Here is a 25,991-nt window from a genome sequence, read left to right as displayed (position 1 = left end):
ACAACAATTAACCGGCTTAAACATGACAGGTGCTCATCCCCCTCTCTACCACCCTCATGTCCTGGTCTAAAAACAGTTCTGACACTTCACAAGTAATTAAAGCAGTTTCCTTTTGCTGGGCATCATCTCTGTGTGTGTGGGTGTGTGTGTGTGTGTGTGTGTGTGCGCATGCGTGTCTTTGAGAAGTTTCTCCAAACAGAAAAAAAACACGAAGCCACAAACAAATGTGTGTCACTTGAAGCATCAGTGATTATTCATTCAAAACCTTGACAAGCCTGACACCTCGGTGGCTGTGACCTCTGTCACCTCTTTTAGCTCAGGGTTCAGCCACTGCAGAAACAAGACTAAAGACGCTCTGTGCTTCCTTTATTTCATAATACTAAAGGAAAGGTTTCCAGATGGAAAGTTCAGACAATGAATGGTTAAGCTCCACACTTTTCATGAAGGATGTGTTTGTAAACCTCTGAGGTTTGTTCTTGTCAATGGGGTTAAGAACACCAATAGATTATCCACACAGTCTCTCTGACAAACACACACAGATACATACAAACGCACACAGACACACACATGCAGAAGTTTATCAATGTAGGTAAAAGAGGCAATAGTAATGATATATTATTATCTTTATCAAGACCAAGGTTTATACAACCTTATAACGCATTTCAGCTGGGTGATATTTACATTCACCTTTTGGGCATTTAGCAGTGACTTACAGTCAGTGCATTCAACTAAGTTAGGTAAAACAACCACACATATTTAGGTTATCTAAAGCCCCAATCTGTCACGTTCTGACCTCTATTTCCTTTGTTTTTGTATTTATTTAGTATGGTCAGGGCGTGAGTTGGGTGGGCAGTCTATGTTTGTTTTTCTATGTTTTGGTCTAGTTCTATGTTCGGCCTGATATGGTTCTCAATCAGAGGCAGGTGTTCGTCATTGTCTCTGATTGGGAACCATATTTAGGTAGCCTGGGTTTCACTGTGTGTTTGTGGGTGATTGTTCCTGTCTTTGTGTTTACACCAGATTGGGCTGTTTTGAGTTCTCACGTTTCTTGTTTTCGTTAGTTTGTTCATGTATAGTGTCTTCATTAAACTACAATGAACAACCACCACGCTGCGTTTTGGTCCGCCTCTACTCCACAACAAGAGAACCGTTACAGAATCACCCACCACAACAGGACCAAGCGGTGTGGTAATGGGCAACGGAAAAAGCAGCAGCAGGAGCAGCGCGAGGAGGTATGGACATGGGAGGAGGAATTAGACGGAAGAGGACCCTGGGCTCAGCCAGGAGAATATCGCCGTCCCAAAGAAGAACTGGAGGCGGCGAAAGCGGAGAGGCGCTGGTATGAGGAGGCAGCGCGGCGTCGTGGATGGAGGCCCGGGAGTCAGCCCCAAAAATGTCTTGGGGGGGGGCTAACAGGGAGTATGGCTACGCCAGGTAGGAGACCTGAGCCAACTTCCTGTGGTTACCGGGGGGCTGGAGAGACCGGGCAGGCACCGTGTTATGCTGTGGAGCGCACGGTGTCCCCAGTGCGGGTGCACAGCCCGGTGCGGTACATTCCAGCTCCGCGTATCGGCCGGGCTAGAGTGGGCATCGAGCCAAGTGCCATGAAGCCGGCTCTACGCATCTGGTCTCCAGTGCGTCTCCTTGGGCCGGCTTACATGGCACCAGCCTTGCGCACGGTGTCCCCGGTTCGCCTGCATAGCCCAGTGCGGGCTATTCCACCTCGCCGCACTGGCAGGGCGACCGGGACCATTCAACCGGGTAAGGTTGGGCAGGCTCGGTGCTCAAGAGCTCCAGTGCGCCTGCACGGCCCGGTCTATCCGTCACCACCTCCACACCCCAGCCCTCCGGTGGCAGCTCCCCGTACCAGGCTGTCTCTCCGGCCCATCCGTCCAGAGCTTTCCTCCTCTCCAGCTCTGCCGGAGCCTCCCGCCTGTCCGGCGCCTCTGCCGGAGCCTCCCGCCTGTCCGGCGCCTCTGACGGAGCCTCCCGCCTGTCCGGCGCCTCTGCCGGAGCCTCCCGCCTGTCCGGCACCTCTGCCGGAGCCTCCCGCCTGTCCGGCGCCTCTGCCGGAGCCTCCCGCCTGTCCGGCGCCTCTGCCGGAGCCTCCCGCCTGTCCGGCGCCTCTGCCGGAGCCTCCCGCCTGTCCGGCGCCTCTGCCGGAGCTTCCCGTCTGCCCGGCGCCTCTGCCAGAGCTTCGCGTCTGCCCGGCGCCATCGGAGCTTCCCGTCTGCCCAGCGCCGCCAGCGCCGCCCGTCTGCCCAGCGCCGCCAGCGCCGCCCGTCTGCCCAGCGCCGCCAGCGCCGCCCGTCTGCCCAGCGCCGCCAGCGCCGCCCGTCTGCCCAGCGCCGCCAGTGCCGCCCGTCTGCCCAGCGCCGCCAGTGCCGCCCGTCTGCCAGGAGCCGCCAATGCCGCCCGTCAGCCAGGGGCCGCCAGTGCCGCCAGTCAGCCAGGGGCCGCCAGTGCCGCCAGTCAGCCAGGGGCCGCCAGTGCCGCCAGTCAGCCAGGGGCCGCCAGTGCCGCCAGTCAGCCAGGGGCCGCCAGTGCCGCCAGTCAGCCAGGGGCCGCCAGTGCCGCCAGTCAACCAGGGGCCGCCAGTGCCGCCAGTCAGCCCAGCGCCAGCGCCGCCAGTCAACCAGGGGCCGCCAGTGCCGCCAGTCAGCCAGGGGCCGCCAGTCAGCCAGGGGCCGCCAGTGCCGCCAGTCAGCCAGGGGCCGCTAGAGCCCCTCCGCCCGGAGCAGCTGTCCCTCCGCCCCGAGCAGCTGTCCCTCCGTCCCGAGCAGCTGTCCCTCTGTCCCGAGCAGCTGTCCCTCTGTCCCGAGCAGCTGTCCCTCTGTCCCGAGCAGCTGTCCCTCTGTCCCGAGCAGCTGTCCCTCTGTCCCGAGCAGCTGTCCCTCTGTCCCGAGCAGCTGTCCCTCTGTCCCGAGAAGCTGCCCCTCTGTCCCAAGCAGCCCCTCTGTCCAGTGGGGTCATTGAGAGGGGTGGGCATGGTGAGTAAGCCACGGAGGCGGACAATAAGGCGGACTGAGACAATGGCGAAGTGGGGTCCGCGTCCCGCGCCAGAGCCGCCACCGCGGACAGACGCCCACCCAGACCCTCCCCTATAGGTCAAGGTTTTGCGGCCGGAGTCCGCACCTTTGGGGGGGGGTACTGTCACGTTCTGACCTCTATTTCCTTTGTTTTTGTATTTATTTAGTATGGTCAGGGCGTGAGTTGGGTGGGCAGTCTATGTTTGTTTTTCTATGTTTTGGTCTAGTTCTATGTTCGGCCTGATATGGTTCTCAATCAGAGGCAGGTGTTCGTCATTGTCTCTGATTGGGAACCATATTTAGGTAGCCTGGGTTTCACTGTGTGTTTGTGGGTGATTGTTCCTGTCTTTGTGTTTACACCAGATTGGGCTGTTTTGAGTTCTCACGTTTCTTGTTTTCGTTAGTTTGTTCATGTATAGTGTCTTCATTAAACTACAATGAACAACCACCACGCTGCGTTTTGGTCCGCCTCTACTCCACAACAAGAGAACCGTTACACAATCCCCCAAAATCTCCCCTGCAAGTTGGGCAGTGTTCATCCCCTTTCAGGATGACATCAATCACTCAGCAGGGACGGCATATGGCAGCGACCCAATTCTAACCAGTACAAAGGTTATGAGCAGCTTTACAAGTACAACCTTACCTGGATAAACACAGACACACTGCATCTTGCCATCTTTATGTAATACATGCATCACTAGCCACTTTAAACAATGCCACTTTTATATGTTTACATACCCTACATTACTCATCTCATATGTATATACTGTACGCTATACCATCTACTGCATCTTGCCTATGCCGTTCTGTACCATCACTCATTCATTTATCTTTATGTACATATTCTTCATCCCTTTACACTTGTGTGTATAAGGTAGTAGTTTTGGAATTGTTAGGTTAGATTACTCGTTGGTTATTACTGCATTGTCGGAACTAGAAGCACAAGCATTTCGCTACACTCGCATTAACATCTGCTAACCATGTGTATGTGACAAATAAAATGTGATTTGATTTGACATATACTGTACACACAAATAGGCTAGTACACGCACATACATGCACGCACACACACACACACGCATACTCTCCCTACTGGATAGAATTAACTACATAGTGCCAGCATACCTTGGCATGCATCTGACAAGAACTCCCAGTACATTATATATTACACAACTCATCGATAGTCAGCTCATCCCTGCCAGGTAAAATATGAGGTCAACTCCCAGCATAAAGTGGCATCATTTATCAATTTAATGCATTAACTGAAGACTTCAACTTTACCACGATGAATAGCCCTGTGGCTTCATGCAAACAAGAACTAGCATCAGTCTTGTAATACAGCATTATGGAAAGCTCGGAATTTCACAAACATTCTACCACAGAGGGGAGAAAGGAATCGACGTGAAGCAAATGAGAGCACTAATGCCTTGTAATGAGTTCTGTGTGTGAGTGGGCTTCGGCTGCTGCATGCTTTCTGTGGAGGTTTACGTTGGCTGTGAAAGCAGTAACACACAAACACACACACAAACAAACACAAACACACACAAACACACACAGGGGAGGCAGCCTCTAGCACTGCTCAGATCATTACTAAAACCACTCATGAAAGATAAGCAGCAAGTGAACAATTATTGACTGCATTTGACATTCACCTACTCCTTGTTGGTGCCTGTCTGACTGCCAAATGACTGATGAAACAAGCTCAGCTAATGAATGAGACTGAAAGACAAGGAGCTGACAGAGAAACTCTTGCAGTGTTTAGAGGGGAATAGAGAAAATCGTTCATGGTTTATAAGACGAGATAGAGAACGAGAGAGAGAGAGAGAGAGAGAGAGAGAGAGAGAGAGAGAGAGGGAGAGAGAGAGAGAGAGAGAGAGAGAGAGAGAGAGGGAGAGAGAGTGAGAGAGAGAGAGAGAGAGAGAGAGAGAGAGGGAGAGAGAGAGAAGAGAGAGAGAGAGAGAGGGAGAGAGAGAGACAGAGAGAGGGATAGAGAAACACCTTCATGGTTTATAAGACGAGATAGAGAACAATAGATATATTGTTGTGTATATATATATATATATAGAGAGAGAGAGAGGGGGGGGGGGGAGGGAGGAGGGAGAAAATGGGAGCAAGAGAAGGCCCAGATCCACGCCATTTGCATGAAGAAAATACGGAGGAAAATGGGCCGCAGATCGGGCAGCCTTCTGAGAATCCGTAGGAGAGCGAGTAAACTCCCACTGCCATCCATTCCTCTTGCTAACGTGCAATCATTGGAAAATAAAATTGATGACCTATGATTAAGATTACCCTAGCAACAGGACATCAAAAACTGTAACTTCTTATGTTTCCCCGAGATGTGTCTGAACGACGATACGGATAATATAGAGCTAGCGGGATTTTCCATGCACCGGCAGAACAGAGACGTTACCTCTGGTAAGACGAGGGGTGGAGGCGTGTGTCTATATGTCAATAACAGCTGGTGCGTTCTGTGATGTCTAATATTAAAGAAGTCTCGAGGTATTGCTCGCCTGAGGTAGAGTACCTTATGATAAGCTGTAGACCACACTATCTACCAAGAGAGTTCTAATCTATATTATCTATATATCTATATATTTACCACCACCTTTGCTGGCACAAAGACCGCTCTCAACCAACTCTATGAGGCCATAAGCAAAGAAGAAAATTCTCACCCAGAAGCTGCGCTCTTAGTGGCCGGGGACTTTAATGCAGGCAAACTTAAATCAGTTTTACCAAATTTTTACCAGCATGTCACATGTGCAACCAGAGAAAGAAAAATCCTAGACCACCTTTACTCCACACATAGAGATGCATACAAAGCTTTCCCCCACCCTCCATTTGGCAAATCTGACCATAATTATATCCTCTTGATTCCTTCTGCTACCACAGACTGCTACCACAGACTGGAATATGTTCCGGCATTCATCCAATGGCATTGAGGAGTACACCACCTCAGTCATCAGCTTCATCAATAAGTGCATCGACGACATCGTCCCCACAGTGACTGTACGTACATATCCCAACCAGAAGCCATTGATTACAGGAAACATCCGCATCGAGCTAAAGGCTAAAGCTGCCACTTTCAAGGAGCGCTTATAAGAAATAGCGCTATGCCCTCAGATGAACCATCAAACAAGCAAAGTGTCAATACAGGATTAAGATAGAATCCTACCACACCGGCTCTGATGCTCGTCGGATGTGGCAGAGCTTGAAAACTATTACAGGAAACGCAGATGCGAGCTGCCCAGTTACGCGAGCCTACCAGACAAGCTAAATGCCTTTTATGCCCGCTTCGAGGCAAACAACACTGAAGCATGCATGAGAGCACCAGCTGTTCTGGATGACTGTGTGATAACGCTCTCGGTAGCCGATGTGAACAAAACCTTTAAACAGGTCAACATTCACAAAGCCGCTGGGCCAGACGGATTACAAGGACGTGTACTCAAGGCATGCGCAAACCAACTGTCAAGTGTCTTCACTGACAACTTCTCCCTGACTGAGTCTGTAATACCTACATGTTTCAAGCAGACCATCATAGTCTTTGTGTCCAAGGAATGATTACCGCCCCGTGGCACTCACATCGGTAGCCATAAAGTGCTTTGAAAGGCTGGTCATGGCTCACATCAACAGCATCCTTCCGGAGACCCTAGACCCACTCCAATTCACATACCGCCCCAACAGATCCACAGATGACGCAATCTCAATCGCACTCCACACTGCCCTTTCTCACCTGGACAAAAGGAACACCTATGTGAGAATGCTGTTCATTGACTACAGCTCAGCGTTCAACACCATAGTGCACATGAAGCTCATCACTAAGCTAAGGACTCTGGGACTAAACACCTCCCTCTGCAACTGGATCCTGGACTTCCTGACGGGCCGCCCTCAGGTGGTAAGAGTAGGCAACAACACGTCTGCCACTCCGATCCTTAACACTGGGGCCCCTCAGGGGTGTGAACTTAGTCCCCTCCTGTATTCCCTGTTCACCCACGACTGTATGGCCAAACACGACTCCAAAAACATCATTAAGTTTGCTGACGATACAACAGTGGTAGGCCTGATCACCGACAACAATGAAAAGACCTATAGGGAGGAGGTCAGAGAACTGGCAGTGTGGCGTCAGGACAACAACCTCTCCCTCAATGTGAGCGAGACAAAGGAGTTGATCGTGGGACTACAGGAAAAGGCGGTCCGAACAGGCCCCCATTAACATCGACGGGGCTGTAGTGGAGCGGGTCGTGAGTTTCAACTTCCTTGGTGTCCACATCACCAACGAATTATCATGGTCCAAACATACAGACAGTCGGGAAGAGGGCACGACAAAACCTTTTCCCCTTCAGGAGACTGAAAAGATTTAGCATGGGTCCCCAGATCCTCAAAAGGTTCTACAGCTGCACCATCGAGAGCATCCTGACCGTTTGCATCACCGCCTATGGCAACTGCTCGGCATCTGACCATAAGGCGCTACAGAGGGTAGTGCGACCAACCCAGTACATCACTGACGCCAAGCTTCCTGCCATCCAAGACCTATATACTAGGCGGTGTCAGAGGAAAGCCCATAAAATTGTCAGAGACTCCAGTCACCCAAGTTATAGGCGGTTTTCTCTGCCACCGCATGGCAAGCGGTACCGGAGCACCAAGTCTAGGACCAAAAGGCTCCTCAACAGATTCTACTCCCAAGCCATAAGACTGCTGAACAATTCCTAAAATCGACACTGGACAATTTACATTGACCCCCCCCCCCTTTGTACACTGCTGCTACTCGCTGTTTATTATCTATGCGCAGTCACTTCACCCCTTCCTACATGTACAAGTTACCTCAACTAATCTGTACCCCCGCACACTGACTCGGTACCGGTGCCCCTTGTATATAGCCCCGTTATTGATATTCTTATTGTGTTACTTTGTATTATTACTTTTTATTTTAGTCTATTTGGTAAATATTTTCTTAACTCCCCTTGAACTGCACTGTTGGTTAAGGGCTTGTAAGTAAGCATTTCACAGTAAAGTCTACACTTGTTGTATTCAGCGCATGTGACAAATACAGTTTGATTTGATTTGATACAGAAGAGAAAGAGAGAGGTATATCCATGACATTAAGCCAACTGAGATGATAATACAGGTATTGACTGAACTTGACTCCACAGCGACGGGAAGGACTCTGAATCGACTTGACTATCACCAGCATGAGAAAAAGCCATTCAATCTTCTCTATGATAAAACCTAAAAAGTATTGCACTTTATAGGGAATGGGGTGCCATTTTGGGATGCCTAGCAGGTTTAATCATAGAGAAGATTGAATGGATGACACCAGTTAACACCCCCATAAGCTCCTCATGCTGCCACACACAGAGTAACAGATTGCTGTAATGACCTGTGTATTATCTCACTGAACCCCCTGATGTAATAGCCTGTGTATTACCTCACTGACCCCCCTGATGTAATAACCTGTGTATTACCTCACTGAACCCCCTGCTGTAATAACGTGTGTATTACCTCACTGAACCCCCTGATGTAATAACCTGTGTATTACCTCACTGAACCCCCTGATGTAATAACCTGTGATTTCCTCACTGAACTCCCTGATGTAATAACCTGTGTATTACCTCACTGAGCCTCACTGAACCCCCTGATTACTCCCAGGTCGAGGGTAAGGGTGGGTGGGGTTGGTGGGGGGGGGGGGGGGGGGGGGGGTGTACAGGAGGTGTTTAGAGGCCCAGAGAAGAGCCTGTGGGAAAAGAGGCCCTTGTCTGAGGACCTCTTTGTATTCCATCAGACCGTCACGGCCGTGGAAGAGCAGAAGAATGAACACACTGTCAGCCACTCTACTTAAACTAATCACGAAGCACCAGCCGCATCCAACACCATTTACACCGCCTCACACGGCACCCTATTCTCTATATAGTGCACTACTTTTCACCAAAAGTAGTGTCCTATGTGGGGAATAAGGTGAAATTTGGGACGTAACCACTATCTCTCATCGCAGACAATGCCTCTCATCGCAGACCGAGCTCAAGGTGAGAGTATTTTTCGGCTAATTCAAGTGGCCCAATGAATGTTACTTTTATTACATTGCTGAGAGGTGTTCAACAGGAGTCCTGTGAACTGGACTTGTGCTACATAATGATCCAACATACTGTACGTATACAATTCCAGCCTGCTTCCACATCCCCCTTAGAGAAACCTCACAGTGCTGTAGGCCTACATGCTAAACGTGATAAAATCATGCCCCAACAAGCTGCTGGAACAACTGAAGATTCCTTCCTGCCTCAAAGAACAGTTCCTACCTTAAAGAAAATGTTGTCGACATGTTTTAAACAGATTTCTGGCCTCACTCAAGCAGAACTTCAAGCGGGGGGGACGTCAACATTGTTTTATATACTGCTGTTGTAGATTAAAGGGATTTACCTGCTGCTCGGTTCTATACCACTATGTTATATCTAGAGCCCCATTCATTCCAATGCACTCATCTACTGCAGCTTAGATTTTCTCCTTCACTGAAAAGATTAAGGCTACAACTGGAAAATCCTCCATCCACAATGTTGGCTCACAAAAAGCCTCTCAACAATTAAAATAGTTAGATGTGGTATTATTTGATGTAAACAAGCACCATCAGTAAAACATTTCTAGAATGACTTACCATTGTCCTCAATGGAGAAAAAGAAGATGTCGCTCGTAGCATTGTGGCCATCCCTTAGCACGTAGCAAATCTTCATGTCATCAACTTCAGCTGAAAAACAAAATCAGACTGATGTCATTTACTCTTCTACTCGTTTAGAAACACGCTTAAATGTATAGTTCATGCCTTGCATGTTACCTAATAGACTTAAGAAAGACTGAGAAAAGGAATGACGCTGATAAGGTAGGCAGGGTACATAATACAATACAACATTCCATTTGATATGCATATCTGTGATGAACAGTTGTTCTCTGTTATAGCTTGTCTGATGTGGCTTAAGACTACTTCCACATATCATATCACTGAACTACTACAACCTACCTGCCTGGTGTGGCAACTGCTTGGCCTCAGACCGTAAGGTACTACAGAGGGTAGTGCGTAAGGCCCAGTACATCACTGGAGCCAAGCTTCCTGCCAACCAGGGCCTCTAAACCAGGCGGCGTCAGAAGAAGGCCCTAAAAATGGTCTAAGACTCCAGCCACCCAAGTCATACACTGTTCTCTCTGCTACCGCACGGCAAGCGGTACCAGAGCGCCAAGTCTAGGTCCAAAAGGCTTCTTAATAACAGCTTCTACCCCCAAGTCATAAGACTCCTGAAAAGCTAATCAAAGGGCTCCCCAGACCCCTCGTTTATGGTGCTGCTACTCTCTGTTTATTATCTATGTATAGTGACTTTAACTCTACCTACATGAACATATTACCTCCATTAACTCGGCAACCAGTGCCTCTGCACATTGACTCTGTACCGGTACCCCCTGTATATAGCCTCGCTATTGTTATTTTACTGCTGCTGTTTAATTATTGATTTTTTATTTTTATATTTTACATTTTTTACTTAACACTTATTTTTCTTTAAACTTCTTAAAGCATTGTTGGTTAAGGGCTTGTGAGTAAGCATTTCACCGTAAGGTCTACTGCTGTTGTATTCGGCGCATGTGACAAATAACATTGGATTTGATTTACAGTGCCTTGCGAAAGTATTCGGCCCCCTTGAACTTTGCGACCTTTTGCCACATTTCAGGCTTCAAACATAAAGATATAAAACTGTATTTTTTTGTGAAGAATCAACAACAAGTGGGACACAATCATGAAGTGGAACGACATTTATTGGATATTTCAAACTTTTTTAACAAATCAAAAACTGAAAAATTGGGCGTGCAAAATTATTCAGCCCCCTTAAGTTAATACTTTGTAGCGCCACCTTTTGCTGCGATTACAGCTGCAAGTCACTTGGGGTATGTCTCTATCAGTTTTGCACATCGAGAGACTGACATTTTTTCCCATTCCTCCTTGCAAAACAGCTCGAGCTCAGTGAGGTTGGATGGAGAGCATTTGTGAACAGCAGTTTTCAGTTCTTTCCACAGATTCTCGATTGGATTCAGGTCTGGACTTTGACTTGGCCATTCTAACACCTGGATATGTTTATTTTTGAACCATTCCATTGTAGATTTTGCTTTATGTTTTGGATCATTGTCTTGTTGGAAGACAAATCTCCGTTCCAGTCTCAGGTCTTTTGCAGACTCCATCAGGTTTTCTTCCAGAATGGTCCTGTATTTGGCTCCATCCATCTTCCCATCAATTTTAACCATCTTCCCTGTCCCTGCTGAAGAAAAGCAGGCCCAAACCATGATGCTGCCACCACCATGTTTTACAGTGGGGATGGTGTGTTCAGGGTGATGAACTGTGTTGCTTGTACGCCAAACATAACGTTTTGCATTGTTGCCAAAAAGTTCAATTTTGGTTTCATCTGACCAGAGCACCTTCTTCCACATGTTCGGTGTGTCTCCCAGGTAGCTTGTGGCAAACTTTAAACAACACTTTTTATGGATATCTTTAAGAAATGGCTTTCTTCTTGCCACTCTTCCATAAAGGCCAGATTTGTGCAATATACGACTGATTGTTGTCCTATGGACAGAGTCTCCCACCTCAGCTGTAGATCTCTGCAGTTCATCCAGAGTGATCATGGGCCTCTTGGCTGCATCTCTGATCAGTCTTCTCCTTGTATGAGCTGAAAGTTTAGAGGGACGGCCAGGTCTTGGTAGATTTGCAGTGGTCTGATACTCCTTCCATTTCAATATTATCGCTTGCACAGTGCTCCTTGGGATGTTTAAAGCTTGGGAAATCTTTTTGTATCCAAATCAGGCTTTAAACTTCTTCACTACAGTATCTCGGACCTGCCTGGTGTGTTCCTTGTTCTTCATGATGCTCTCTGCGCTTTTAACGGACCTCTGAGACTATCACAGTGCAGGTGCATTTATACGGAGACTTGATTACACACAAGTGGATTGTATTTATCATCATTAGTCATTTAGGTCAACATTGGATCATTCAGAGATCCTCACTGAACTTCTGGAGAGAGTTTGCTGCACTGAAAGTAAAGGGGCCGAATACTTTCGCAAGGCACTGTATACACTGTTGGACAACTTATATGGATGAAGCCTCACCGGTAATAAAGAAGAAGAACACAGGAGAGGAGAGATGAATTAACTCAGGCTGTTTAGTGTCTGTCTATCTATTAGTCTGCTGAAAGACAGAGGCGGACTGCAGAAGCTACACCATATCACATCACGTCTGTCTGCCGCATCCGCTAACAACGCTATGCTGGAGTGGGTTCTTAAGACTGATACTATCTAGGAGGAGGGTTGGTTCTGGAGTGGCTTCTTGATAGGTCGGGAGGCTGCTATCAGGGAGGAGGGTGTGAGGTGTATTACTGCTGTCTTCTATATTTCATGTCAAAACATTTCCCTTCAAAGCGGCCGGCTCATAAAAATGGAAAGCCAGTTTTGGGACACTGCCGCCGGCTATGCCGGATAAGCTAGAGTTATTTACTGTCTGTTTACCAGCGATGGATCTGCCTGAAATATTTAACAGGTCTGCAGAAGGAGAAAACAGCGGGAGGAGAATGGGGATGAATGGGGGTCAGTAAATAAAGGAGAGAATGGGTCTACTACGTCCAACCCAAATGGCACCCTATTTCCTATACTGTATAGTGCACTACTTTTTACCAGAGCCCATAGAAGTGCACTATATATGGAATAAGGTGCCATTTGGGATGCAGGCATATAGAGATAGATCTAATTCATACATTCCTTACTGACTGTGTTACTATTTATTTACCCTACCTTTTCATTTGTACTGTAGACTGGGCTGTATGTATGTAGTTGTTCTATACTGTAGCTATTTCTGCGGCTTAAACAAACGTTGGCCTGCTGTCCCTGTGAGTGAAGTTAACACATCTCTCTCTCTCTCTCTCTCTCTCTATCTATCTCTCACACACATCTCGCTATCTCTCCCTACCTTTCTCTCTCCCTCTCCTCCACTCTCTCTCTACTGTTTCTCTCCCTACCTCTCTGTTTCTCTCTCTCTCCCTCTCTCTCTCTCTCTCTGCCTCCCTCTCTCTCTCTCTCTCTCTCTCTCTGCCTCTCTCTATCTGCTTCTCTCTCTCTGCCTCCCTCTCTCTCTCTCTCTCTGCCTCTCTCTCTCTCTCTGCCTCCCTCTCTCTCTCTTTGCCTCCCTCTCTCTCTCTCTGCCTCCCTCTCTCTCTCTGCCTCCCTCTCTCTCTCTGCCTCCCTCACTCTCAGACAGGGTATTCATGTTCTCACTCTCTATTCTTCATGTCTGTGGCCCCCTACCTTCATGTAAGGTCAAATCTGCTGGTATTTACTCAAGAGCTATAATACCCTGTAGAAGATTACTAGACGAGGTTTGGGGTAGGAGAAACCACTGCCCTGTGAAAACCTATCTTTCTGTTTGAAGAAATTGGTGAACGCCATTCAAAAACACCTCTAGAAAGACAAAAGATTTATCTGGCAAATTAAGCTTAATTTCTGAACACCACTGTGCAGTTGCAGCCAATGACCATACTACAGTAGTTACATAGTACCATTATACAGGTAAGTAAGCTCTTAATCCATTATAAGAGCAACAGCGCTACAGCTCTAAGTGAGAATTACTCAACAGCTTATGAAGAATGAAAAAAAAACACATTGGACAATAAAGTTATATTGTACTTGTAAAAGACTAAAGTATAGTAGAGTATAACTTTTTATTTAAAGTAACGGTCGTCTTACCTTGAGTGAATGTGGTGACGGTAGCGTTGCCTGTACCCAGATTGATGAGGTATCCATGTTCTGGTCCCACGGTGATCTTAAAGGTGACAGATAGCTGAAGACTATCCCTGTCCTCGGCCTTAAGAGTCTTAGAGGTGATGAGGAACCCCAGGTGACCCGTCTCTAACACCCTCAGGGTGGGCCCCCCTTTATTCACCACGATCTGGGGCACCCCGTTATCCACCGACAGGACCGTGATCTTCATCATCTGGGGGCGCCGCGTCTCGAACACGGTGTCTGGGAACACATAGAAGTCGGTGTGCGTCCCGTCAGTCACGATAAAGGAGAAGGAATCCTTGGAGGACTCAGTACCGTCGTGTTTGTAGCTAATGAGGTTCTCGTTCAGGTCCTGTTTGGTGAAGGAGGAGACAGGGCGGGTGTTGTTGAAGAGGAGGCGACCGTGGACAGGGACCTGGGTGACTGTGAACTTCAGGAGGGGGTCAGCTGTGTCGCGGTCCTCTGCGGTCAGCTCGAAGGGTGTGATGAGTTTGTTCTCTCCCTCGTTAACCACCAGGCTGTGAACCGTTAGAACCGGTTTCTTGTTGTCCACGTCGGTGATGGAGACACGGAACGTGCGGAACACAGGGTTGTAACCGTCGGTGACCTCGAACTCAAAGCTGTCCATCTTCACCTCATCATCGGCCGTGTGTATGTAGTACACCTTAATTATTTTGAAAATTGCACACATGAAAAGACAAAACAATAAGCCATTGAAAATCTTTACAGAAAAAAAGGATAAAATCATGAGTATTTAAAAAAATTGTTGAGAATAACACAAAGGAAAAAAAACATAAGATCGAAGTACCTTGCTCCCAGCTAGCTGGAGCTGGGTAAAGGAGGAGATGGGCATACCAGGGCCGTCGGTACACTCCAGATGGCCTCTCTGTGGGGCTCTGGTGATGGTGAACACCAGGTGTTCGTCTGGACTGTTGAGGTCACTGGTGCTGAGCAGGTCTGTGGTCAACGTTACTCTACCGCCTTCTTTCAGAGAGACCCCCTTACTGACCACGTCAGGGAACACCATGTCGATGCCGCCCACCGTCACGTAGAAGTACCTGTCAAAAGACAAAAAGAATATAACCAATAAACAAAACAAATAATTGCAAGATCCATTAGGAGACACCCTGACAAACTGAAATGTCATACCTAGCAAGAATCATCATAATTTTTTTTCAAGTTGTTTATTCTATTGTTGTAGCTGTAGTGAATTGTTTGTATTTTAGAAAACCTCAATAAACACATTTGTAAAAAAATGAAGTACCTGTCGATCAGAGGGTTGATCCCGTCCGTCACGTCAAACTTGATAAGGTCCCGGATTCCTTCCTGCCCATTGTGGATATAGACGATGTGAGCCTGGTCCACCTGGTACTGGGTGAAGTTCATCCCCACTGTGATGTTCTCTAACGTCCCGTAAGGGGTTCTCCTCTGTAACAACCCCTGGCCCGGCCCGTAGCGAACAACGTACGTCAGAGTACTATCCTCTGAGTCCAGGTCGGTGGCTTTTAAAACATTGTTATCGATCACTTTAACGTCTCCTATCTCTATTTCCAAACCGTCGTTGATGGCCATCCTGGGTGTCTCGTCATCTACAGGGATGATCATAACAATGATGGTCTTCTCCACGGTATATTTACCGTCCGTCAGGATTAAGTCAAAGCTGTCCTCCTTTGTCTCAGAGTCATCGTGTTCATACACTATACTGGAGGCTTCCCTGATCTGGTCCAGGGTGAAGTTGGTGACTGTGACGGTGCCGGTTGTCAGCTGGTTGAGGATGAAGCCGTGCTTTGGTGGTTTGGTGATGATGAAAGTGAGTTCGTCCGAGGGGATGTCCGCGTCGGCTCCGTTCAGGATGGGCGTATCGATGACAATATTCATCCCTTCCATGATGACAAACTCCCTCATATAGATCTCTGGCTTCTCATCGTTGGACGGGATGATAGCGATGGGGAAGAAATGTCTCTCGGAGAAGTTAATGCCGTCAGAGCATCTGAACGTGAACCTGTCCTCTACCGGCTCCACTCTTTTATGGATGCTTTGGACATAGTAGATGTGGTTTTGTCTGATGTCCTTGATGGTGAATGCACTGATTGCAGTCCCAGACCTGGACTTCTCTGAACCTGGGGCCGGGGAGATGTTCTCCACGTAGCCTGACGTGGGCTGGACAATGATGGTACAAAGCAGGTCATCATTAGGAGTGTCAATATCATCAGCGCTAATGTGAAAAATCTCTATCACATTCTTCTCTCCCTCTACGACAGTGAACTGTGGGCCTATAAACACCTCTGGAGCCTGGCTGTCCATGGGGAGGATGGTGATCTGAACCCTGACCCCCGTGACCCTGTTGCCCCCTACCGTCCACTCATCAGACATGTCTGTCAGCGTCAGATTAAAGTAGTCGTATTTAGTGGTGAGTCCGATCTCTCCGCTGGTGTGGGCGTACACCACCAGTCCGTTGATGACATCAGCCTGGGTGAAGCTTCCTGATTGGACCCCGTTCACCAGAATCTCCCCGAAAACCGGTGGGTCCTCCAGGATGAAGGTCAAACGGAGGTCGTCTGTGTCCTCGTCCCGCCCCTGGATGACTTTAGTCGTGATCTCAGTGGCTCCGTTCTCCAGGACGTCAATGTAGGAGCCGATGGTTCCGGCCGGCAGGCTGATGGTCGGGGTCTCATCATCAATGGGCTTCACGATAACCCTTATGGTGATGGTCACAACATGGACGCCGTCACTGACATCCAGCTGGAAGAAATCGCTGGTGGACTCGTCTCCGTTGTGGATGTAGGAGATCCTGTCGTTAGCGATGTCCAACAGGTTGAACGCGTCTCCTTTGGTCAGGTCGGTGAAGGTGTACTGGACCGTGCCGTGCTGAGGGGGCTGAGTTAGAGTGAAGGAGATCTGGCTACTGTCCGTGTCTAAGTCCACAGTATGCAGCTCAGCTCTGGTGATTTTGTGTGTTCCCCGCTCGAATATAGTGAAGCCAGTGTTGGTTATCTGAGGCGGCTTGTTGTCGACAGGCTGCAGAAATATAGAGAACGTTCCGATGACAGTATTCCCTGACGTATCCTCCACCGTGTACTGGACCTGCAGAACGTGGGCTGTGATCCCCAGCTCCAGGTCAGGTGGGTTGTATGATATCTTATGGTGGTTGACCTGAGCCTGAGTAAACTCAGTCACTACAGTGTCTGGACTCTCTGTTAACACAATAGAGCCCAGTACCACAGGGCTGTTCTCGTCTGTGTCTGTCGGGGGCTGGGTGACGGTGTACTTCAGATCTCTGTCCTCCGAGTCCAGGTCAGTGTAGCGGAGAAACTTCTTCCGGAAGTAGGTGAGCTGGTACTCGTGTACGGTCATCTGGAGGGTGGTACCAGGATACAGCTCAGGGGGGATGTCATCCACAGGCAGAATCTTGATGATGAACGAGCTCTGTTCTGATTGGTTAGGGGGGTCATTATCATCCTGGACCCGGAATACAAACTGGTCCATGACTGTGTCAGTGCTGTGAGGCCCTGTGTGTCTGTAGAACAGTTTCCCATCTGTGATATCCTGCTGCAGCCACTCTGTAACCTCTTTCTCATACAGCTCATCCTCAGCGTTGAATTTCCAGGTGGAGGGGTCCTCTGGGGCCTCTGACTGCCTCAGCAGCACCTCCCCTATAGGCGAGAACGGTGCCTCTATGGTGAACCTGATAGTGGAGTCCTCAGAGTCGATGTCTGCAGCGCTGAGTGTGAGTGGCGAAATGAGCATCATCTGGTTCTTGAAGAGGATTAACCCCGTGTTGGCATTGATAATGGGCGGCTCATCATCCGTGGGAACGATTGTCAGGGGAAACAGGAACTCCACCTCGTGCTTCCCATCCGTCATCCGGAAGATAATGTTGTCGCTGTACGTGTCGCTGCCGTCGTGCTGGTAGATGACCACGCCCCCGTCCAGATCAGCTGGGGCGAAGAACTTCCTGCGTGACCCGAGCACTGTCAGCTGGCCATGCCGCAGCCCGTCGACCACCGTGATCTTGACATCATCCAGGTTGTCCTCGTCACTGACCTCTAGGTTGTGAGAGCTGGACAGTGGTCTGGACTGACCCTCGTAGAGAAGCTGACCCGTATTCCTGGTGACTACTGGAGCAAGCGTGTTCATAGGTTTCACTACAATCATGAAGGCGAACGGATCAGACACAGCCCCCTCAGTGTCCACCACCTCAAACTCTATCTGGAAGATACGTTCTGTCTCAGAGTCCACAGACGGAGGCTTGTAGGCTATCTTTAGTTCTTTGAGGTCTCCCTGGTAGAAAGAGGTGATGGGCAGGTTCCGGTCATCTGTACTGACTATGTACCCCTCCTCGAAGGAGAGGGGGGAGGTGATGTTGAAGATAAGGTTGTCAGGGTTAGACTCAATGTCCTCAGCAGCCAGCATGTCAGGGGTGATGGCTGTCATCACAAACTGATCCACCTCCATCATCATCATGGCCACGAAGCTGGGTTTAGGAGCCGTGTTCTCCTCTCCATCCTTTATACGCACCATCACCTGGAAAAACTCCTGCTTCAGCAGATTACCCTCTTCATCTTGTAATTCCACAATCATTGGGAAATAATCTCTATTGGGTGATTTGTGTGCAAAAGTGTGCTGATAGCGGGTATTCATTTTAATAAATTTGTCACAGTCAACCATTTTTCCAAGTTTTCCCTCATCCACAAGTTTTCCATACCTGGGTAATGCACTGTCACTGGAGAGAGACGTTATTTTACACTGATGTTCACTTCTATCATAGGTGAACTCCAGAATCTTACTGTCAATGGGGTTACTAGTACCAAGCAGTTTGTCAACAGTCAGAGGCATATTTCTGGTTAACACTTCCAACTGTGTAAAAATCACTTCCACTTCCATCATAAACGGGATGATTATGGTGTCGGTTTGAGTGTCATATCTGAGCTGTAGCCTCACCCTATCCAGCGGGGGGCTCCTGGACCCGAAGTGAGAATACTTTACGTCATTGGGACCAAATTCACAGGGAAACTTTTTGGGAGAGAGCTGCCCTGGCCTCTGGGAGAGCGGGTCGTTATCCAGAACCGTTATACTACATCTGTCTCCCGGTTGTACTTGAATTACCAGATCATTGATAGGATCAATGAACACTGCTCTCCCGAAAGGCACGCGTATTCCATTGTTGGCCACCAATATAGCATCCTCTGACAGTTCCGATCTCAACGCGTATGATAATCCATAACTGTCGAAAACCTGCGCAGCGGAGTCCTCTGTCACAATCACCGCGATCAAAGCAGAGAGCAAAACAACAGCGCCAGTACCAGTCCCTTGGCGTTGCAACAGCGGAGGAATAATCCAAGCCATTTGGAGAGAGAAGCCAATGCAAAGATGCGTAGAATTTTGCACATAAAATCCAGAAAGAAATACGAGCAGTTCAGCTAAAGTTATGAGAGTATAAAATGAGTGTTGATAAATATCTCACTCGCATCCGCGCTGAGGTGTACCATTCTCTCTCTCCGCTGCTCTCTTCTGTTCAGGATAAACTTAATGCACTTGGAGACCCAGAGTGAGAGATACGCCCTCCCGTCCGCCGATTGGAGGATATTTAGGCTGGAATGCGTTCATTGATTTTTGAATGGAAGGGAAAGATGTCAATCAAAACCCGAAAACGCTCGTGCATGGGTTGGATTTGAAGAAGCAGGTTGAATAAGGTGCGAAATTCGACCAAAAAATACATTTAAACTTAAATAGGAATGATGTGTGCAGTCAGGTAGGCCTTAATAAACCACTTTACCTTAAATGGGCAATCTGCAGTTAAAACAATGACAAAGCAATCGGGCACCCCCGCCACTGATTTCGTAAATAGCTGCGTGATGGGGATGGAGACGTTTAACCACTCAAATTTCATAGACAGCTATGGGTACAAAGACTGACCATCCATGAGATCAAAATTATCGTTTTAACCATGTTTCGAGGCGATACAGTGTTTGTTTACAATTACTTTGTTTACAAACAAAGGAGTAAAACAAGCTTATATTTTAACACAATTTAACTAAGGTCGAGGCATGTATACATTGTTTTTTTCAAAGGGTCAATGGGTATATAAATAGATAGGCATGTGGGTATTTAAAAGTCCACAAATGGATATAGCAATCGTAGATTGCCGCTTGAATCTCTTTCTTTTGCAATTAGTTGACAGTAGGCCTAAACACAAATGTCCAAAACATATTAGGCTTAATTGGACCTCTTCAACAGCAATGGAAACGCTGTAGGTAAGTCGGTTATTATTGCAATAATAAGCCTATATATAACAAGTCAACACAGTATATCAATAAATATGATTATATATGCTACATTAACAACGAATCTCCACCAACATTCTATATATAACAAGTCAACACAGAATATCAATAAAGAGGATTTAAATATGCTACATTAACATAACGAATCTCCATCAGCATTTCATGAAAATATTTTTACAAAACATTTCGATTTGCATCAAATAGTTTACACATTATATCCTAAAATAGAGGATTATATCTGTATAAAAATCAATATATGGTAGAGTTTAAGGAAACATGTTCGAGCTCCCTCTTGTGGTGTAATATAATTTATTGTTTTGGGTAGCTCTGGTCCATAGCAAAGCCATCTATGGTATACACTACCGTTCACAAGTTTGGGGTCACTTAGACCTGTCTTGGTTTTTGAAAGAAAAGCAAATTTTTTGTCCATTAAAATAACATCAAATTGATCAGAAATACAGTGTAGACATTGTTAATGTTGTAAATTACTATTGTAGATGGAAATGGCTGATTTTTAATGGAATATCTACATAGGTGTACAGAGGCCCATTATCAGCAGCTATCACTCCTGTGTTCCAAAGGCACATTGTGTTACCTAATCCAAGTTGATCATTTTAAAAGGCTAATTGGTCATTAGAAAACCCTTTTGAAATTATGTTAGCACAGCTGAAAACGGTTATTCTGATTAAAGAAGCAATAAAACGGGCCTTCTTTAGACTAGTTGAGTATCTGGAGCATCAGCATTTGTGGGTTCAATTACAGGCTCAAAATGGCTTGAAACAAAGCACTTTCTTCTGAAACTTGTCAGTCTATTCTTGTTCTGAGAAATGAAGGCCATTCCATGCGAGAAATTGCCAAGAAACTGAAGATCTCGTACAATGCTGTGTACTACTCCTTTCACAGAACAGCACAAACTGTCCCTAACCAGAATAGAAAGAGGAGTGGGAGGCCCGGTGCACAACTGAGCAAGAGGACTAGTACATTAGAGTGTCTAGTTTGAGAAACAGACGCCTCACAAGTCCTCAACTGGCAGCTTCATTAAATAGTACCCGTAAAACACCAGTCTCAATGTCAACAGTGAAGAGGTGACTCCGGGATGCTGGCCTTCTAGGCAGAGTTGCAAAGAAAAATACATATCTCAGACTGGAAAATAAAAAGAAAAGATTAAGGTAGGCAAAAGAACACAGACACTGGAAAGAGGAACTCTGCCTAGAATGCCAGCATCCCGAAGCTGCCAGTTGAGGACTTGTGAGGCGTCGATTTCTCAAACTAGACACTCTAATATTAATCTGTCAATCACCGTATATATATATACCTTTTAAATGCCTTAATTTTGTAAAATAAGTGTTTAATCAAAATGGAATCACTTGTTTTTTAAGCTAATAGATAAACATAACAGCAGAACATTGTTACCAACTAGCAGTGTTGGGGAAGCTACTCTGAAAATATAGTTTACGCTACAGTACCAATAACTTCTCACTGGAATAAGTGAAGTTACACTAAAGCTACCCTTAAGAAAAATATAGTTTACGCTACAGTACCAATAACTTCTCACTGGAATAAGTGAAGTTACACTAAAGCTACCCTTAAGAAAAATATAGTTTACGCTACAGTACCAATAACTTCTCACTGGAATAAGTGAAGTTACACTAAAGCTACCCATAAGAAAAATATAGTTTACGCTACAGTACCAATAACTTCTCACTGGAATAAGTGAAGTTACACTAAAGCTACCCTTAAGAAAAATATAGTTTACGCTACAGTACCAATAACTTCTCACTGGAATAAGTGAAGTTACACTAAAGCTACCCTTAAGAAAAATATAGTTTACGCTACAGTACCAATAACTTCTCACTGGAATAAGTGAAGTTACACTAAAGCTACCCTTAAGAAAAATATAGTTTACGCTACAGTACCAATAACTTCTCACTGGAATAAGTGAAGTTGCACTAAAGCTACCCATAAGAAAAAATATAGTTTACTTAACTAAAGTTACTTTGAGAAAGTAGTTCACAAAACTACTTCGTAAAAAATTATCATATCTAAATCTGAAATGTCAGACTACAAATTGCAAGAATAGTTCCCTCTGGGGTCAGATGTTGTCAGAATGTGTGGTTTAGCCTATTAAATACAAAACCATACTGTATGTTTTAAGTGAGAATTAGGCAGGTCTGATGCCGAAAAAGAAAGGAAATCGTTGCCTACATCACCCATATTTTATTTTATTTTTTCAAAAGAAGTAGAGTGTAGTTCCAGTAGTTACCTACACAGCTACATGGCAAAGCAATTATTAACTACTGAAACCACTACCTAGATTTCAATTTAGTTTAACTACCACCAAGCTACTGCAAAGTTGAACTACATGTAGTTCACTATTTCCCAACACTGCTAAATAGGCCTACTGTATAAGGACATATTGCACATACAAATTCATAATACTAATAATTCCTTACACCAATACACATATATATTCCTCATTCTACATATTCCACATACTAGGCTGACATTATGACCCAATGGGTCTAACCCAGGACAATCATCTGAAATATGTGATATGGGATATGTGTCGTTGACTGACATGTAATGTATAGCATTGCATAGCTTTGTACAGCAAATCTGAGTGGAGAAGGCAGCTAGCTGCTTATAATGAATGTGAGAGAGAACATGGACAACAGGCTGATGTCAATACCATCAGAAAGGGAAGTATTGAGTGTTCTAGTCTGCTGGCACACAGTTGATTAATGTCTCTATTCATGCATCCCCAAATTGCACCTTATTCCCTACATAGTGCACTACTTTTGACCAAAGCCCAATATCATTAGTTGTTGTTGATTTACTCTATCCTGCAGATTTTAGCAGTGCTAAGAGCCATGCAGTGACTTCCTCAATCTGTGTCCTTCCTCCCTACCTCCCTCCATCCGTCTCTCTCATCACCCAGGTCTTCTAGCTATCAGATGTTTCCTAAACAGAGCATTCTGCTCCGACAGCTGTCAGGCACGGTCAGGGTGCCTCTACCTCTCTCCACACCCCTGAACTTTCTCTCTTCCCTCTGCTAATCTGATGCTCCACTCATCTCTCCCCATTCTCCCCCAGTCAGAATGTCTCTCTCTCTCTCTACACCCCTCATCTCTCTCTCCACACCCATCGGCTGGTAGCTGAATATTGATTGAGAGGCTATGTGTCAGTCAAAGACAATGGTATGATACTGGGATGAAAGTATGATATGATACTGGGATGAAAGCATGATATGATACTGCCAGCTCATTTAAAAGAGCTCATTAGCTCAGTGCATGCAGAGAGGAACCTGGTGGTTATAGATATAGATATTATAGATAGGCCCACAGTTGTTTTGGGTCATATTTACTTTGCAGTTTAGTTTTAGTACGCAGTATAGCACATGGGTATAACATTTATTAGTTCAGCAAGTCAACAGTGAGCAATGCAAACACAAAATACATACAACACTCAAACAAAATGTGCATTCCTCTATGAGCTTAATGTCTTAAAATGACAACATTTTCAGAGCTTAAGTGTACCCTGAGGCTGGAGAAGTGTAGCCAACAGACCAGAGGCTGTTACATGTCCATTGACATGCTGGAGGGAGGCTTTTAGACATAATTGCACGGTTTAACGAAGAAAAGGAGACTGAAGAATATTGATGTATATTGAAGGCTCTATCTGATGCTAAAAGTAATCGAGTTAAACAATGATATAGTGTTCCAGTCAGTTTGAGAGTATACTTACTGTATGAGTGTCAGCCAGGTTGTCATTCACCACCTCATCCACTGTGCTCTACCGTACATGTAGAGAGGGCCCCACCCTGTCTATCTCCTATATAGTGCACTACTTTGACCAGGGCCCATAGGTAGTATACTTTATACAGTAGTGGATAAGGTGCCATTTGGGACACAGACTATCTACTTAGATGAATGGTTCTACCTGTCACCAGAGGGCAGCAGAGACCATCCTAAAGACATTGATAACACTCAGGTGTGTCCTATATACTCATTATGATTTCCCTGTTAAAAGAGATATGTTTTCTGTTGTCCTTTGCTGAAGCTTGAATTATGTGCTGTGTGCGTTTGTTTCCTGCGTGAGTTTTCGAAACTTAGTGTTTGTTGTTTTCCCAGTGTTACTGTGATCCATCCGTTACCATATCTCAGTAAAGTATTATGTTTATCCTCAACCGTTGATTCCTCGTCTGGTCTCTTCTCTGACTTCGCCAGAGAATTACAAATCCCCTGCATGAAATGTCCCATCCCTCTGCAGATTCAAGCCCTCCATGGACGCCCCTTTGGCTCCAGGCCAGGTGGAATATCAGATCAAGCCCATTCTACTGCAAGTTGGGGTGAAATACTCAGAGACTCTTAGTTTTCTTTTGATCACGGCAGGATGGAGGTCTGCGTCCCTGCATCAGCTACAGAGGGCTGAATAGGATCCCGATTAAGAACCGATTAAGAACCGTTACCGTTACCCCTGATGTCCGCTGCCTTGGAGCTGGCCCAGGGGGCACAATTCTTCCCCAAGCTGGACCTCCGCAACACTTACAATCTGGTGAGAATCAGGGAGGGAGATGAATGGAAAACTGCCTTTAACAGCCCTAGTGGCCACTATGAGTATTTTGTCAAGCTTTTCGGATTATCGAACTCACCGGCAGTCTCCCAAGCATTGGTCAATGACACTCTTAGGTATATGTTGAATCGGTTCATCTTTCTTTACCTCGCCGACATCCTGATCTTCTCCAAGACCCTTCCGGAACAAATCCTGCACGTCCGCAAAGTCCTGAGAAACATCCTGCAGAGTCAACTATACGTCAAGATTGAGAAGGGTGAGTGCCATGCATCCCAAGTCTCTTTCCTGGGCCACATGATCTCTACCACCGGTATCCAAATGAAACCTGTTAAGGTTAGGGCGGTCACTGACTGGCCCCGTCCTGCCTCACTCAAACAAGTCCAGCAGTTCCTTTTACAGCCGTTTTATACTGAAATTTGGTACGTTGGCAGCACCTCTCACGGCCCTAACCCGCAAGTCCCAGACTTGTTTTTGTCTGGACCCGGGCTGACAGGACATTCATGGAGCTCAAGGGACGTTTCACCTCCAGACCCATCGTCGTTCATCCTGATCCTACTCGTCCCTTCATGGTAGAGGTGGACACCTCGGAAACCAGAGCAGGGGCGGTCCTTCCACAGCGGAACGAGGGGGACAAGAGAATGCACCCACGTGCCCATCTTTTCAAGTGATTCTAGCCAGCGGAACACAACTACGATGTTGGCAACTGGGAGCTCTTGGCAGTCAAGTGGGCCCTTGAGGGGTGGAGACACTGTTTAGAGGGGGCACCTCATCCTTTCGTGATCTGGATGGACCATAAGAACTTGGTCTCCATTCAAGAAGCCAGGCGGTTGAATGCTTGCCAGGCTAAGTGGGCTCTGTTTTTTAACAGGTCCAACTTCACTCTAGTCTATTGCCCGGGATCCAATAATCACTATACGACAAGCCCAGACCCGGCGGGGGTCTCACTAGCAGACTTTATGTTCTGCTATCAGCCTGTTCTCGAGTGCTACAATGGGGACACTCCTCTAAATTAACTGGCCATCCAGGGGTTAATCGGACACGAGTTCCTGAGGCGGAAATTCTGGTGTCCCAACATGATTGAGGATGTGAGATCCTTTGTTGCGGCCTGTTCCACCTGTGCCCAAAGCAAGTCCTCACGACAGCGACTGGCTGGGTTGCTCCAACTTCTGCCCATCCCCAGCCGGCCCTGGTCCCACCTGTCCGTAGACTTTACCACAGGGTTACCTCCATCCCAAGGGCTTACCACTATCCTGGCGGTCGTTGACCGGTTCTCCAAGGCAGCCCATTTACCTTACCCAAGTTGCCCTCAGCGAAGGAGTCG

The 25,991-nt window shown here is 46.7% G+C and overlaps 1 protein-coding gene across 1 annotated transcript in view; it reads right to left on the bottom strand.

Moving 5' to 3' along the window:
• Nucleotides 1–19,357, bottom strand: part of LOC110507114 (FRAS1-related extracellular matrix protein 2) — a 114,550-nt gene extending 95,193 nt beyond the window's left edge. Inside the window, exons 1-4 of the mRNA XM_036964988.2 lie at nt 15,079–19,357; nt 14,623–14,872; nt 13,779–14,478; nt 9,670–9,759 (exon numbers count right to left, since the gene is read on the bottom strand). Coding sequence (XP_036820883.2) covers nt 9,670–9,759; nt 13,779–14,478; nt 14,623–14,872; nt 15,079–19,160 — 5,122 coding nt within the window. The 5' untranslated portion in view covers nt 19,161–19,357. The remainder of the gene's footprint in view (nt 1–9,669; nt 9,760–13,778; nt 14,479–14,622; nt 14,873–15,078) is intronic.
• Between the last annotated feature and the right edge of the window lie 6,634 nt (nt 19,358–25,991).

Source organism: Oncorhynchus mykiss, chromosome 27 (genome assembly GCF_057628025.1).
Source record: "Oncorhynchus mykiss isolate SJ-2025 chromosome 27, ASM5762802v1, whole genome shotgun sequence".
In the NCBI taxonomy this organism is placed as follows: domain Eukaryota; kingdom Metazoa; phylum Chordata; class Actinopteri; order Salmoniformes; family Salmonidae; genus Oncorhynchus; species Oncorhynchus mykiss.
The sequence above is the reverse complement of the archived record's forward strand: the minus strand, read 5'-3'. Positions and strand labels throughout refer to the sequence as shown.